The sequence below is a fragment of the Suillus paluster genome (assembly GCF_016628075.1).
Source record: "Suillus paluster strain FC165 chromosome Unknown EDB91scaffold_97, whole genome shotgun sequence".
Classification (NCBI taxonomy): domain Eukaryota; kingdom Fungi; phylum Basidiomycota; class Agaricomycetes; order Boletales; family Suillaceae; genus Suillus; species Suillus paluster.
The window spans coordinates 61,485-77,224 of NW_024537657.1; the positions used below are offsets into that span (position 1 = coordinate 61,485).

General features: G+C 47.8%; 4 protein-coding genes across 4 annotated transcripts; all 4 read right to left on the reverse strand.

The window, feature by feature from the left end:
- Positions 1-852: 852 nt before the first annotated feature.
- EDB91DRAFT_1061285 (uncharacterized protein) lies at positions 853-2,554 on the reverse strand (the record flags this gene model as incomplete). The annotated part of the gene is made up of 5 exons (XM_041314430.1): positions 853-1,544; positions 1,599-1,673; positions 1,725-1,914; positions 1,966-2,162; positions 2,218-2,554. 5 exons carry the CDS (start codon positions 2,552-2,554, stop codon positions 853-855), a joined length of 1,491 nt encoding a protein of 496 aa, XP_041171684.1.
- Positions 2,555-3,510: 956 nt separating this feature from the next.
- EDB91DRAFT_1013608 (uncharacterized protein) lies at positions 3,511-3,983 on the reverse strand (the record flags this gene model as incomplete). The annotated part of the gene is made up of 2 exons (XM_041312457.1): positions 3,511-3,672; positions 3,729-3,983. Coding segments are annotated over 2 exons (417 nt in total), but the record flags the coding sequence as incomplete, so codon positions are not given.
- Positions 3,984-4,995: 1,012 nt separating this feature from the next.
- On the reverse strand, positions 4,996-9,177 carry EDB91DRAFT_1316226 (uncharacterized protein; the record flags this gene model as incomplete). Its single annotated transcript, XM_041325188.1, has 17 exons — positions 8,949-9,177; positions 8,723-8,757; positions 8,550-8,653; positions 8,392-8,457; positions 8,150-8,349; positions 7,926-8,103; positions 7,744-7,874; positions 7,401-7,530; positions 7,217-7,353; positions 6,908-7,069; positions 6,805-6,859; positions 6,385-6,758; positions 6,303-6,339; positions 6,120-6,209; positions 5,745-6,071; positions 5,132-5,703; positions 4,996-5,087 (listed from the first exon to the last, which is right to left on the reverse strand). The coding sequence occupies exons 1-17, from the start codon at positions 9,001-9,003 to the stop codon at positions 4,996-4,998; spliced, it is 2,745 nt and encodes a 914-aa protein (XP_041171686.1). The 5' UTR covers positions 9,004-9,177.
- A 2,955-nt stretch (positions 9,178-12,132) lies between these two features.
- Positions 12,133-13,903, reverse strand: EDB91DRAFT_1164691 (armadillo-type protein; the record flags this gene model as incomplete). The annotated part of the gene is made up of 9 exons (XM_041319934.1): positions 13,792-13,903; positions 13,594-13,740; positions 13,449-13,545; positions 13,264-13,395; positions 13,008-13,201; positions 12,586-12,946; positions 12,430-12,525; positions 12,327-12,376; positions 12,133-12,273 (listed from the first exon to the last, which is right to left on the reverse strand). The coding sequence occupies exons 1-9, from the start codon at positions 13,858-13,860 to the stop codon at positions 12,133-12,135; spliced, it is 1,287 nt and encodes a 428-aa protein (XP_041171687.1). The 5' UTR covers positions 13,861-13,903.
- Between the last annotated feature and the right edge of the window lie 1,837 nt (positions 13,904-15,740).

The following is a 15,740-nucleotide window of genomic DNA, read 5'->3' on the forward strand; positions in this document are numbered from 1 at the left end:
TTACCCGTCCTACGAGAAGATCAGCGTCAACACTCCTGCTCTGCCTTCACCCAGCCATTGACGCTAAGGTCCCTTCACTGCTGCATCACCCGTCCTCCTCGAAGATCAATGTCAACAGTGAGAGTGGGCAATCCCGCAGTCCGCGTGCATCACCATCGCCTCGCCTCAAAGCTCAATGTCAATGGTGGGCAATCCCGCAGTTCGCGATTTTTACCTGCATCACCATCGCCTCGCCTCGAACCTCAACGTCAATGGTGAGAGTGGGCAATCCCGCAGTCCGCGATTTCTACTTACAATCACACAAAGGTCTCCTCGGAAGTTCGCTTATCACCATCACATCACCTTGAGGCTCAACGTCAACGGTGAGAGTGGGCAATCCCGCAGTTCACGATTTTTACTTACAGTCGCACAGAGGTCTCCTTGGACGTTCATTTATCACCATTGCCTTGCCCATTGTGCTTCTCCTCACAACTACTATTTCTGGCTTATGAGTTCCTTGCCTTCTACTATGCCTGCATTGCTCTGTTTTAGTCATTTGAGGCTCGACTACTTATCTACTGTGTTGTATTGCTAGTCGTCAATAACAGCCGAACTCCTCAAAGTGTCGAGGAGCCGTTCTTGGCTATACCTTTGGTGATTGCGCGCCTTCAAAATCGTGCGAGGTCCATTAGATTTTCGCAACTGTATTTGATAGCATTGACTTCTGTCCAGCCCGAGTATATTAAGTACTAATCAACCTATAACGTGCATCGAGGTACAGTGAGAAGCCTCAAAGGCCAACAGTAGATGGGCCACTGAACAGTTGATTTAAGTGGGTGAGAGTACCATCAAAATCAAACGAAAAAACCCGAGTCACCGCAGAGTCCATTGGACAGTATCGAAGGCAGTGGGATCAAAGAGAGTAGGATCAAAGAGATTAGGATCAAAATCCAATGACATATCACCAACTGGGTTGGGAGAGGGTCCATTCCCACCGGTGGGAGCAGATGCCAAAGGATCAATCTGAGTAGAACTGCCCGCAGAAGCAGAGGCCAGTGGTGCAGGTGATGTGCAGCTTGTGCTGTCGCCAACTGGGTTGGGAGAGAGTCCATTCCCACTGGCAGGAGTAGATGCCAAAGGTTCGGTCCGAGTAGAACTGCCTGCAGAAGCAGAGGCAGGTGGCACAGGTGATGTGTGACTTGCGCTGTCGTCGTTGTCGGCGTTCTCATTGTTCTCATCAGGAGAACGAGTGCGAGTGCATTTCTTGCCCTTGTCTGAGTGGGTCCGATGACAATGTTCAATAATTGCACCGCTGTCGAGTTTTTCATTTCGCTCGCGATGAAGTTGCTCAAACTTCTCATTCTCCAACCGTCTCCAGTGGATCTTTCCAGACTTCCATTTCCGTTCGAGCATCTCCAGGTCGGCGAGTGAGCTAGACACTTTGCTAAGGTTCTCAAAGGGGATTTTGTCAGGCCACCCTGTGCAAACAACAAGATAGCGCTGAACAATGTTGCGCCAGTAGTGAACCCATTGCATCTTTGCATCTGGGTCACCGGTGATGTTCTCTGACATCGCACAAGTTAGACAAGAGAATGGTCGAAGAGTGGTGCATGACTCACGGAGTTCCCCATTAATTAAGTTTCTGATTGAGCCGCGAATCTTGGAACAACATTTTTGATGATTTTGAGCAGCACCTAGATAGATTCAGTGGCAAATTCATTAAGTACTAGCAAAATAAAACTCACCGCATATCCCGCTCATTGCAAAACCTTCCTTCTTACCAACAAGATCTTGATTATCAACGTTCATGATGGACTCCATGAAATTTTCAATGCCATGTGTTGCGAAGGCAACCCCACGGAGTGGCAGGTCAGTAGAGCCGCACGTCGTGTATAGTATCGTTTCCGTGCCTGTTCGGGATCTTAAGCTATTTAACTGCGAATTATTATGATTAATATTGTTGAAATGAAAAAAAAAATTGCCTACCTCATTCTCGACGGCCTTGAGGGTCTGAGTAACATCGTTGACCTTTGATTTGGTGGATATATGAGTGCCAGTAGTTTTTGTGGCCTTGAATTCCTCGTACTCCTTCAAAATGCTAGCTTTCGCGTCGTCATTGAGTTCGTGATACTCGGCATGATTCTCCTGGACAAGGTCTTGCAGGACTGCCTTCCCAGACAGTCCTGTAGCATAAAACAAGTCAGTGGTAGAAGAACTGTAGACACAAAAAGCACATACCATTTTCTTCGTCTGCGGTCTGATTTTTCTTCCAGCAGAACACATTCCACATGCTCAATTTGGCATGCTTCGTCCACAAGAGCCCTTGACCCATATGCAAGTCCTGCTGGACACGACGAATGCTCTTGCAATTAGAGGACGCAATCGTCTTGATGGATTCGTCAATGTTAGTCCACACATCATCAAGCACGGTCTTGAATAGTTGTGATTTCTTGCGGCGAGAAGCTGTCAGCAAGGCTCGTGCTTCCTTGCTTAGTTGAACTTTTGCACGGCAACGAGGTGCTGGCTGAATACGCCTCGAGTGAGCACTCGATGCGTAGAATGTCTGTGAGCTCATGACCTGCCATTCAACACGGATCAGCAATGCAGATTTATAAGTTTCAAAGCACAAACATATGCAAAACAAGTTGTATAGTACGTTAACCACGATTTACATTTGCCAAAAGATTTATCAGAACATTAATATGCAAATAGAAGACCGAAAAAGTATAGTGCGCACAAACAAACCATGATCCCAAGCACCTGGAACGTTTTAGTTAACATTGATTTCAGCTGTGGCTGCCATTAGTTGCATTCTCAGACTAGACTACTAAGTCCATACCATGATTGCATCTAATTTGCGCCCCTGCAGGTCAGTGTTAAGTGCAGTTGTCAGAAGCACTGCCTGCTCGAATGTAAGTTCCCACTTTGGAGACCTGAGGACGGCCTCCCAACGGCTGCTACGTACAGTTGACATCAGCTCGTGGAGCTTCGGAATCAACTCATCGCCCATCTTGAATCAATCCAGAACCGCATTGGTGCTTGGCCCAATGCTAATAATTGGACCATCAACAGTGAAGGGCGTGAGAGTGTTACCCAGTTGAACATTCTTCAGGAGTGAGAAGGCATTAGCATGTCGACGCTGATGAAGCTTAGCACCGCCAGGAAGAGCAGCGCTGGCTAGTGCTGTTGCATGCTGAATAAAGCTTGATTGCAGGTGACTCAGAGTGTCAGAACTACCTTTTTTTTCGGCGGCACGAATCTCAAAGTCATGGTGTAAAATGTGTGGAGGACGAGCGGAGCATTGGATGCGTGAGCCGGTCAGGACCAAAGGGGCTGGCAAGGCCTGAGACCCCGTCAGATCCACCTGAGGAGCTGGATCTAGGTATATACAGTATTAGGGTGATCAATTTGCCTCAAAAATGATAAAGACTCACAGCGATGGGGAGGCTGAATGCCTTCAATGTGGCACTGCTCTGTGAAGTGTTGAAGGTGGTTTTTGGCTATCTGCTCGCAGAATCCTTGCACAAAGAGTGAGACGTCCCCTCCAACCTGTTCTGGGTACTCATGAAGCTCGCGGGGAGTGACATAGACGTTGACGGCAATCCATTCAGGTGTCAGACTGTCTCTTGCCTGAGACCCAGGGCAACGGATAAGCAGTGAGATTCCGCCGTCCAGGCGGTCTTGCATACAAAGCTGTGACAGATACTACAGTGAAAAAATGTGCAGGCTAAGTTGAAAAAAAAACTCACTGCATCAAAAACATCCTCAAGCGCAGCTTCTACAAACTCCTCGTGTGTTATCATCCTCTCATCCTGGGATGTCAAGACCTTGTTGAACTTGATATATAAAGGGTGAAGGCCACCAGCGGTCTTTGTGTGATAGTGGGAGCCATCTTGATGTGAATTGTGCCTAAGCAAAGCACGAGCTGTGGCTTGACGCTCCGCGTTGCTGAAACCCAGCGTGAAGGCGTTGGAATACAGAGCCGCGACACTGGAAAGAGTAAAGCGTGGCTTTGGGCTGAGGCTCTCTAAACTGGCCATATGAGAAGACTCCTTGTCTCCAGCTTGTCATGGTAGGGGTTGTTTCAAATGTTTTGGTGTTGACATGCTGGTAGGTTGAATTAGCGGAGAGTCACTGGGGGCGAAGAACAAGAATAGTAGGCGTCAGATTGATTAATGCGAGGCGCCTGTAAATGTATGCCAGTTCTAGATAAGAAAACCAATGTTTTAATAAATAACGAGTTGAGGTGGATAACTAGAGAAATGAGGACTCAAGGCATGGTGTATATTGGTGCGGTGCACTTAGATCATGTATCGCGAGTAGCCAGTGAGTGGTAGGGGGAGATCAATCAATAACTTGAAGGCCCTATGATGTTTTGAGTCTACAATGTACATATGATTCAGATACACTGATTAGGCTGCGGGTGGCGCCAAAACCCAACAGCATGAATCATCAACAGTAGTACTCGCCAATCTGTTCAGTAACAGCGGCCAGGCTCTTACTTCACTGCGAGTCTGAGTCTACTTAATAATCAACAGTTACTCTAGGGCAATCTGTTCAGCAACAGTTACTCCAGGTCAATCTGTTCAGCAATAGCGGTCAGAAACAGTTACAGCAGCCAGGCTCTTACCTCACCGTGAGTCCAAGTCTACTTAATAATCAACAGTTACTCTAGGGCAATCTGTTCAGCAACAGTTACTCCAGGTCAATCTGTTCAGAAATGGCGGTCAGAAACAGTCACTCCAGGTCAATCTGTTCAGCAACAGTTACTCCAGGTCAATCTGTTCAGCAACAGCGGTCAGGCTCTGGCTGCTATGTATATCAAGGACCGCCACTTCAATATACTGCAGGACATGTCAGAATCTTGCTGGATCACATGTAATGGTGAATTCATTTTATTTTTAAGAAACCTGATGCACTAAGTGTGATCCAACAAGGTTGATTAGACCAATACATTGAACGACACCATCATCAATCGACAATTGATACAATAAAATCAGCAATATCCTGTGTGAGCTATAATTGCTCCTCATGCTCTAGTATACCCTCATCAGCATGCTCTGAAGTGATGATATCGTGAGTGACACGATCTTCTGTGGGGATAGAAGCTAAGTTAGCATATAAGTTGTTAAGGCAAACAAGAGGAACACACCATCATCCCTGGCCGTATGTGGAATAGAGTCAGTCTCGAGCTCAGTTGTCGCGACAGCACCAACGTGGTTGCCAATGATTCTAGTACCCGAAAAGCTTGGTTGAAGTGCGAGCTGATCCAACCGCAAAACATGCACGGCGTTGACAGCTGCGCGTGCTTGCCATTGCCTTTGAAGCTCGCGGCTTAATGGGGGGTTCGAAACTAGAAGATCAGCGATGACTGCAGTCATTTGAATGCCTTCATCATGAATGGCTGTGCGTAATCGGCAGATTTCGACATTAAGCCGCACAATCTCCTCATGAGCGTGACAGAGTTTGAAATACTTCACTGTTGCTTCCCTATGGGCAGGCTTCATCCAGTCGAGCTCACGAATGTCTGTGCGTGAATGACAGAGTAAATCAAACTCGCCCAAGAAACTATACTCAGTGATATTTTTCCAAGACAACTGCAGACGTGGAGGATCGAGTGCAGCAGCCTGCACATTGTACTGGTTGAGTGCATTTTGGATAGCATCAGAACGGCGCTGCAAAGCCTTTCCAATCTGTTGGCAGTAGTTTGTAGCCTTGTGATTACTTAGTTCTCAATGTAACAAAATCGAAGATGGACCACACACCCGTTCCAGAAAGTGATAGCTTTGAGAGTTCGAATAACCTGCATGACGACTAAGTGTTCCAGTTCATCTAAAGCAGCGCGATATTTACGCTGAGATGCCTGTTGCTTGTATTGATTGTAAGCTTCTCTGCTGACCACCCAACATTCCCTGATCCGGAGTTGAATCTCTATGTGAGCCGTAAACGCTTCCGCATTCTGTAATTTAGTATATGCGCTGTCAATGCGAATCCTGGCCTGAGTAAGGGCAGCCGAAATACGGCTTAGATCACCAGCCGCAATAGTTGTTAGTGCTTGGTTGGCAGCCTCTTGTGCCAGTTGCCATTCTGCTCTTTGTTGATCAAATTAGAATAAATCAACAGGGAATCACTAGACTTACCGTCGCTCGGCCAATTCACGCAGGAGTTCAACATATCGGATCTGGAGAAGTTCTTTTGGGGGCGGTTCCTTTAGGCTGTCGAGGTACGCTCTTTCATTGGAGTGGAATCATGTAAAATCACTGTCAGTTAGTCCAAGAGTATCTCGCAACACTGCAAGCTCAGCCGTAAGGGTCTGAATTGACGTTAGTCCTTCTCGATAATGGTTCCGCAAGAAAGTGCCTGAAAATAAAATTAGTTAAGCTCGAAGGGTGACTTGAACCATACTCAATGCGGCATATTTATCTTCATCCCAGAATGAGAAATGTTCCTCAATGGTCTGGTGTCGGTGAAATGTGGATGCGTGCCTCGTACTTCGCGCAAGCTCATTTGAGGATGCGAATACGTGCTCACACCCCTCGCCCTTGGTATGCCCAGTGCCGTCAATGTACATGGGGTGCCAATCCAACTGGCAGCGCCGATTATGAGCATGCCCGTGGAAAGCACCCACCATCATCCGCAAATTGAGGGCGAGGGCACGGGGTCCCAAACTACTGCTTGCCAGTGTCTTGGCAAATGCACACCCAATGTCATAAGCACAACCTCCATTTTCACCCAAGACGGGCATCAAATGATTGAGGAGGGCCAAAGGATATTTTGCCCTAGATACCATGAATTTCGTACATGAGAATAAACAATGATACTAACAGTTCCCCACTCTGAACCATATTGCAAGCAAGAAGCACAAACCGGTGCTGACAGGCTGCGATAAAAATGCCAGACTTGTCAAAAACAGCGAACATCTTCTTACGTTGCTCAGGGCCAGCATTTCTCCATCTGTCCATGCACCGAAATTCGGATCCTTCCATCTCGGACGGAACATCACCCCAGTCATCTTGTCTGGGATGGTTTGAGGTCTGTGCACGGACTTCGTTCTGAAATTTATTGACGGTCACTTGGTCGATCCAATAATCTGAACGAGGCTGTCATGAATCTTCTCGTGGTTCTAGGCCATATGTTGTTGAGGCCCAACGTTTGAGGCTATTGTTTCCGTCGACAGTTGCCAGTCATTCAAAAGTAAGGGAAGGCTCGCCTTCGAGTTTATACACACAACACGGACAAGAATTGAGAAGCCGCCAGTTGGGAGTGTCTCGTCCAAGAGCAGCATTGAGGCGAGTCTTCATGCAATGAAGTATCTCGAGATACATGTCATATGCCGCAGAAAATTGCATGTTGAGATATGCTGCGGTAAGGAATCTATGAACTTTGAGACAGACAGACAGCAATGAATTTCAAGACAGTACATTGTGAAGATGGCACAGAGTCTTGCACTGTGCTTGGACACTAAAACAAGGGCATGTCCAGGTGAGATTGGCAGTATGTGGCGAGAGTTTCGTAATGAGATAGTGACTGTTGGATATAGTGGCAAACAACCTAGATAGCCATGATGAATTAGCATTTCATTGGGATAAATATGGGAAGGTCGCGGTTGCAGTGTTGCTCTGCGGCGACCTGTAGAATGATTACCAAAGCCAAGTGGTCAACAAAGTTAACATGCACCAAATATATCAACAAGCTCGATATCAGCAAGCAATAAGCAATGGCTTCCATCAGTAATTATGACATCTTCCCGGATTTCCGGGATACTTGGCATGCCATCACCTCTGTCACGATCACGATAGTCTAGATACTCATTGACCAGGCAGTCAATTTGAGTATTCCAATGTTCGGTCTGGACCTCAATGTGATCATGGCGAGTGCGAGGGTCCACATAACAACTAAAATATATTACTGAGTGAGATCAAAGCTTGAAAACAATGCACACATACCAACCAGATAACGACACAGCGTGCTGTGAGAGACCATTGAACACCTTGTGTTCCCCACCCTCATAACTGAGGTCCAGTCCTTCCTCGCCTGGGGGTGCTGTATATGGTGTTAAGTCAGTGTCGAACCCATTATCCATCATCATGGTTTCAACCATGTCTCGCTCAGTTGATGTCATTTCTGCAATTTGTGAGAGCCAAATAGCAAGGCGATTCAATTAACGCACCTTGCAGTTGTTGCTGTCTTTTATGGTTTACCTCCTCCAAGCGCTCATTTTGTTTACCAGCCGCTACCACTTTGGAGTGCCTGCTAGAACCACTAAAACCATGCCTGATGGTTGCATGCGATAACCCTGAGATCTTCTTGGCCCTTGTACCGCAAGAGGCCATGTTGGGAAGTGAAGCGTCCAAGGAGACCTCCATGCGACTGTAAGTAGAAATTGTGAACTGCAGGATTGCCCACTCTCACCGTTGACGTTGAGCCTCGAGGTGATGCGATGGCGATAAGCAAACTTTGGAGGAGACCTCTGTGCGACTGTAAGTAGAAATTGCAGACTGCGGGATTGCCCACTCTCACTGTTGACTGTTGATCTTCGAGGAGGACAGGTGATGCAGCAGTGAAGGGACCTTAGCGTCAATGGCTGGGTGAAGGCAGAGCAGGAGTGTTGACGCTGATCTTCTCGTAGGACGGGTAATGCGGCAGTGAAGGGACCTTGGCATTGATGAATGAGCTAAGGCAGAGCAGAAACAGAGGAGAACAACCCCGTTAGTGAGCTCAACGTTGATGAGGGCGAGCTCACTGTTGACGTCGAGGAGAAGGTGTCGTGGGAATAGCCTACATAATTTGGCTCTGTATATTCCTAATACGTTAATTAACTATATCGGCTCATTCCAAGAATACCTTACAAGGTAGCATAAGGTAAAACATTATTTAGGGCAAGGTTTAACGCTGGTGTTGGGATTTAACGCAACTAAGCTAAGTAATAGTTAGCGAGGCGCTCGATCGCCCAGTATAATAATACTTACTTATTGGGTAATCCAGGTGAGTCTCACCGTCATTTGCACTGTTACTGAGTCTCATGGATGCATTTCGGTTTGCTGCTAGGGTCTATCATGATTATTAGATGGTGTTATATACGGAAAATAGTCGTCGTAGAATTGTGAAAGCTCAAGCTCCAGAGACGGCACTTTTGGGAGGTCATGAAAGTCGATGTGAGGTGTTTGATAGGGGAGAACTCGGATCCAACAGAACTGCTAGCTTCGATGTCGTCGAGAGTATTCAGGCGTGATCGAAGTGGATACATATATCGATGCATTACAAGTTGAAGTCGGCATAACTCTCGGTGGAATTGAGCAAGTCGCTCTCTTCGGTCCCAGTTCCATATTTGGATATATTCGGTGGTAGCAACGCCGAGTTGACCGATCGGAGAAAATCAGACGTCAACAATGCCACAGAAGAGAGGATTGCCTTTCCTCTGCCAGCCGGTGCTCGTGTTCCATAAACCCGCTCACCAGCGTTTTTGCCGACAGGAGAAACATCCAAAGCAAGCACAGGCTGTGTGTGCAGGTGACCACCCAAGGGACCTGCAATCAACATCAACTTCCCAGTGTCAGCTTCACGCACCCATAGCTCCCAATTCACTGTTTCGTCAAGCCTGCCGCTTCGGTCACCGCCTTCTAGGTCCTTTCCCTCAGCAGTGATAGTAGAGTCCTATCGGAGGCAATAAGGTAGTCAGTCGAAGTTGTCACGACACGCTCTTAACGCACGTCTACGTCTCAGGTCTACCTCGGTGTCGAGAGTGGTTTTCTCTGTCCATTCTGTCTCGGAGCAATACAGTCTCTGCTATGAGTACTATCCACTCCATTCACGCCTGGATGCCCTCGACGACTAACAGTTCTGTTGGATCTGAGTCCTCCCTACCACTACTAGTATAACGCCACGCATCGGCTTTCATGACCTCCCACAAGTGCTATCTCTGGATCTTGAGCTTTCGAAATTTAACGATGATGATTTTCCGCATATACCACCACCAAATGGCTACGATAGACCTCAGCGGCTCACCTGCAGAGCAAAAATGCATCCATTAGGCCCAGTAAACAGCGCCTATGTGTTATGGCGGGTACAACGAGACTACGAAACTGCGTCGTAAGCACTTCAGTCATACAGTATGTATTCAAGTGTTTCCAACATCTACATCGCTCGAGTGGTAGTGTAATTTGTCCAGAAGCAAGCACGTTGATCAGCTCAGCAACAACCTACTCACGCACCGTGCCATCAACCATACTGCACCGATGCAAAAGCAGAAACACGACTCACTGTAGTTCACTGTCGCAACATGCCGCTCACTCACAATAATCGACGACTGTATCCTACAAGGTCGGTGAGTCATGTGGTTAAATCCAGGATGCAAACTACTCATACTCACAATAGCAGTCGACGAATGTTGGCGTGCATTTCTGCCCAGGGCAGCACTTTATTTCATTGCAAAGGCTGGGACAACTATCACTGACAGTGTCATTGGCAGACACTGATGCTGTCAAACCAGCGACAATGGCGACGACGAAGGACAAACGCATTTTTTGTGAGGATGTGATGTGGGATAGAATAATTGGAAGGAGACGATGGGAAGATGGCTTGCTTTTATGTGCTGAATATTGTTCTAGCAGAACTTCATGGGGTGTAGGAAGAACCTATCCACCTGAAATCCCCTTTCGAAAAGATGATATCTGAAATGCCAGCCGATCGCCAACAGACCTCAAAATCGACATGCTCTCAGGCGGAGTGCCTCGGTGTTGCTCGTCGAGGCACAAGAAGTCAAAGACACAAAATTGACGGAAAATGTAATTGATCCATGCACATGTTCTCAAGATCTTGAGAATTTGGTTCACGTACGGCTATACAGATGTTCAGAGCGTGACATGGCAGCTTCGACACTAACTACCACACCCTCTTATTGCCTCGATAGTATTAATACCTATCCTCCGCGGCGCCAACCGCTTTCCCCCCCCTGATATTACGTCAGATACATTTGGGCTCATCCCATCTTCCATGATACGCTTCCTCCTTTTTTCGAGTACGACCGGTCTCCTTAACCCCGACCACTTTCTCATAGTCCGCCCATTCCTCACCTCCTTTCAGCGCAGGAGAGCACTCTCCCACACACCCCGAAGTCCCGTTCACGCTTGGCGACGCTTTTCACACTGCTTGGCGCCATGATATGTCGACACATCGTAAGACTGGCTGCGTGCAGCTAAGATTGGCAGCAAGTGTGTTATTAATCATGGTCGATCTACAGCATTGATGACAACCTCATTATCACTTGCCTATACCAGCAATCTCAACAATCCAGCCGTTTCTAAAAATCCGTCCGCTTTTATTTTCTGTCTGATCCCGTGCTGACAGACATTGTCTCGAGATTGTGAACTCTTTCAAGTGGACCCACCATCACCACCAGAGTGCCCTATCCTATTGACTCGGCACTCAGCTTCGTCTGTGACTCTTGTGGTACCTGTAGTGTCTAACACAGCAACACTCCGGTGAAGAGGTGCATGGTACAATGTGGCTTGACGTGACATGGGCGAGGCTTGACGCACCATGGGCGGAGCTCAATACTATACTGGTACTAAGGGTGCATGTATGATGTAGCTTGACAAGATGGGGGGACTGAGACTTGGTAGGCTGACACAGCCCGAGCAACACAAGCTATCATTGGATCACCATTAGAAACAAAGTACAGGAGGCGTGCCACAGCTTGCAATTGATACTTCCCCAGGGACGTAGAATTTGGGCATGACCTTGATGAAGGTCACAACCATCCGAGGAAGGGTGACCATGGTATAAAAGGTTCGAGTATGATGTGGGATCCTAGAGATGTAACTAACTACGCAGACTGGGATCATCAAAAAATGCAAGGCGAGATGGTCCTGCCTCGGGCTGCGACTGGTTAGTCATCGGTTTCAATTCCATTTCGCCAAGCTGGAAAAATTGAGCCCTATAAAATTAAATCAGGTGATGCATTTTACAGGTGAATGAGACGATCGTACAGCGTAGAAGAAGTAGGTGTGGGAGTGCTGAGGTGATTGTGTAGCATAGAAGTAGGTATGAGAGTATTGGGAATGTTTTCCTCTTGTTCGTCATCCTCAATCTCGTCGTCATAAACTGGCCGTGGCAGATCCGGTTGCATAAGAGCATGGACGCACTTTGCAATGCCTACTTAAACGTGACATACGGGTTGATCGTGTCCAGCAAACTGAAAAACCCAAGTTCTTCTTCGATCTCCGATTCTTCAGATGTATCTGACTCATCGTCCCCGGTTTCTGCTTTCTCGGATTTTTCTCTCATACGAGCACCCTGGAATGTTTGCGTAAGTGGTAGGTTGCAAGAGCGAGGTGGCTGCGACGAACCTCTTTTGCTAAGATCTCGAGATACGCGGAATCTTCGTCCCAGACGTCCTCTAAACAGGAGTGTCAGCGGGTGTGAACAGACAACAAGGCAAAGCACGTTTGCCATCTTCCTCTCCCTCGAGATTCAGATACCTCGTCTCGTCATCATCGTCATTATCATCATCCCCTTCAACAAGCTGGTCCTCCAAAGCTTCACGCTCTACAAAACCACACCATAATGTTAGCCAAATCACCACCCAAAGCAAAGACAGCAACCCACTCGCAACAGCCTGAGGCAGCGTCTTGAAGATATTCAAAGCACCACCCACAATCCCAGGCCACCCATCCCTCAACCCCTCCGGAATCGCACCAGCCTCCATCTCCAACAACTTACACAGCGCCAAAATGCTCAGTTTCTTGTCGTGCACGCGAGGGAGCTTATTATCGGTGTTGATAGCTGCGAACCAGCGATTGAAGAACACGCGTGCAAGTCCAGGCTTGTAAGCCTCCATAAAGTGTAACGCAGCAGAGGCATTGTAAAGCACGGCGTTGATGAGAGCTTCGAGGTTAGCAAGCTGGAAGGAAGCAGTCTCGCCTTTGTCGATGTGATCAGCGGCAATTGCGATAATGTCTTGCATGAGCTGCGCAGGCAGGATGAGGGAGTCGCAGGTGAGAAACATGAAATTGAAATCGAATACTTACATCGTCAAAATGGCCGTGCAAGTTGAGGAGCATCGACTCTGCTAGCTTACACCCGTTGATCTTGTCGTTGTCCCCCAGCTGTGGGCTCGTCATAGCCGTGCGGTATATGTCGAGCACCTTCTGCCTGTAGTCGGGGCGGGCCTTCAACACCTCTGTACCATACGACACAAAGTTGTTCAACGACGGAGGTATTTCTGCAAATCACCATCTCCGTCAGATACAAGTACGAAGCTATATAGGAAGTCGTGGCCCGCACCATCAAGGAAATCAACAGCATCGCTTTTGAAGACATCATACGTCAACTCGAACACCGGCCACATATTCAGAGATATAGCGTGAAGACGGAAGGTAAGGGCGTCTACGAGGTCGTGCGTATTATCGAACAAATCTACAGACGCTCTGATATCAGCACCGCTCATGGGGAAATAAGAGCGAACGCACCGACCAACTTATTCTCAAGGGTGAACCGGATGATGGGTATGATTACCTCTTGCACTTGTGAAAGAATTTCAGGCGAGGAGTCGATGCACGAAACAACCTGCGCAGCTCGTGAGACGCATGCACTTTCTGACGGGAAAGTACGTACAATCCCAATAGTCTTAGCGACGCCCATAGCGCCGGATACTTTATCATCTTCGCCGTTCGAAACCAGCGAGTCCACATCGAGGTGGTCCGGAACCGCTTCGTTTTGCTGCGCCAGGCCTTCTTTCGCAAGGCGTAAGTAAGATTCACACTAAACACATTCCATCAGCGTATCGTAGAGACTAAGGGATAAGGCGCTCACCAGACGTGCGGTGAGTTGAGAGGCCGCGGGAAGAAGCTCATTTTGGAAGCGGTCGACCATAGCTTCCATGCTGTGATTGAGGATATCGAGGTCTGTCTCATCAGAGAGCTTGAGAAGATCTGCAACCGCTGCTATCAGAAATAGCGACTTTTTCAGCGTAAATTGGAATGAAATGCACCTGGCACGACCTTGCCAACTTGCGGAGAAACAGCGTCCCTGACTTTGGAATCAAAGTTAGTTAGACACAGGATAAAGGGAGGGGATTTGCAATATACCAGCGTCGTGAACTACAACCAGCCCTGTGATAGCCAGCGCGGCCTGCGCACGTACTGGGAGTTCGCGGTCGTCCAAAGCCACCGCAACAGCGCGAGAGTGGTTGTTCAAATTCTAAGCAAAATGGACATCAACACAAAAGCAACGTTTTGTTTGCAATGCCCACCTCCTCACTAGATAATGTGATACCGGCCTTTGTCACCACACCTAGCACTTCGCATGCCTGAATCACGTCAACTCAAGGAGATGCAGAGATAGAAAGGGAGTAAAAAGACATACTGCACTTCGCAAGTACGGCACCTGCGCTGTGAACTCCGGCAGGACATATTACACCATGAACTGCTCTATGCTTCCTTTAACCTCAGGATGGCGTACGATGAAGGGGCCGAGCACTGCTGTCATCGTAAGTGCGCCGAGCTGGTGAAGGATTCCTGTATCATATTCTCGTGGGTTAACGAACGCAGGAGAAGGAATAAGACGTACGGGCGCAAGACAGTATTAATGAACTGAAGCATCGAGAGGAAGGACATTTTTGTGCGGTTGCTTGCGAGGGAGAGGAGGAACGAGGTTGCGCCACTCACGGGAGACGAAAGGTTTGCGTATTCGTCTGTCGTGCATGTAAGATATGGAGATAAGGCAAACGGGAGAAAGAAACTCACAGACGCTGGCACAGACGTATTCTACGGGATCGGCCTCCTACACAGTCTGCTTGTATGCGTTGAAGGTGAGTTGGGGGAATGCAAAGTTGGCCGCGAGGCTGTCAACATGGGGCTTCAGAAGTATCCATATTTAATATTGCAGATAATACTGCAGAGTACTGGAAACTTAATGAGTGACTGAGGGTGAAGAGGGGTGAAGTCGGTATGACCAGTACCATGAACGTACTTATGTGCGCAACGGTTCTCGTTGAAGTACGGAATCTCCAGCTGGTCATTGTTGGTGACCTCAAAGTTGTACTCGGTATAGGATTTTTCGACCTGAAACATCGCCAAACCCAGAGGATCCAGGGTGAGCCATGAGGGCTGGTGGGCCACCTGAGCAGCTCACAGCACGAATGGAACTCTAGTCTAATGTCGAGGGAGATGCATCGAGTAGTATATTTTGACGGTACTTACACGACAATACTGGCCCTAAGCAAAGATACCCTAGAGGCATGAGAATCGATAGTGGAAGGGCTGCAAATTCGTTCAACCGATTGATCAATTAGACTTGTGTAGAGAAATTCAAACCCCAGCACCTTCTGTTTATTGTCGGGGCGTGCCTTAATGATATCCGTACGTATCATATGATACGAAGGTATCCAGCGAGGGCAACATTTCTATAAGCGACACAATAAGAAGGGGCAGGATATCTGCGAGTTGGCGCAATATATGCGTTTATTAGAGCAAAATGAAGATAGAGCTATGGAACACGTACCTGAATGCTGATGCACTCGAGCTAGTGCGGTTACAGCACCAGTTCTGATCCTCTTTGCATTAACCAATAGAATAGATCGATATTTGGCAAAGTCGTACACTACAAGACCCATAAGAGCCGCTGCGAGCTGAACGGTGATGGAGCAGATGGGTATGGAACCAAGGGGGAAAAGCAAGGGGAAAGGACGTTTATGTTGGGAGCGGTGCTGTCAGATTAGGTGGAAGAACTTGATCTGGGCTTAGACTCGTGATCATTTTGCG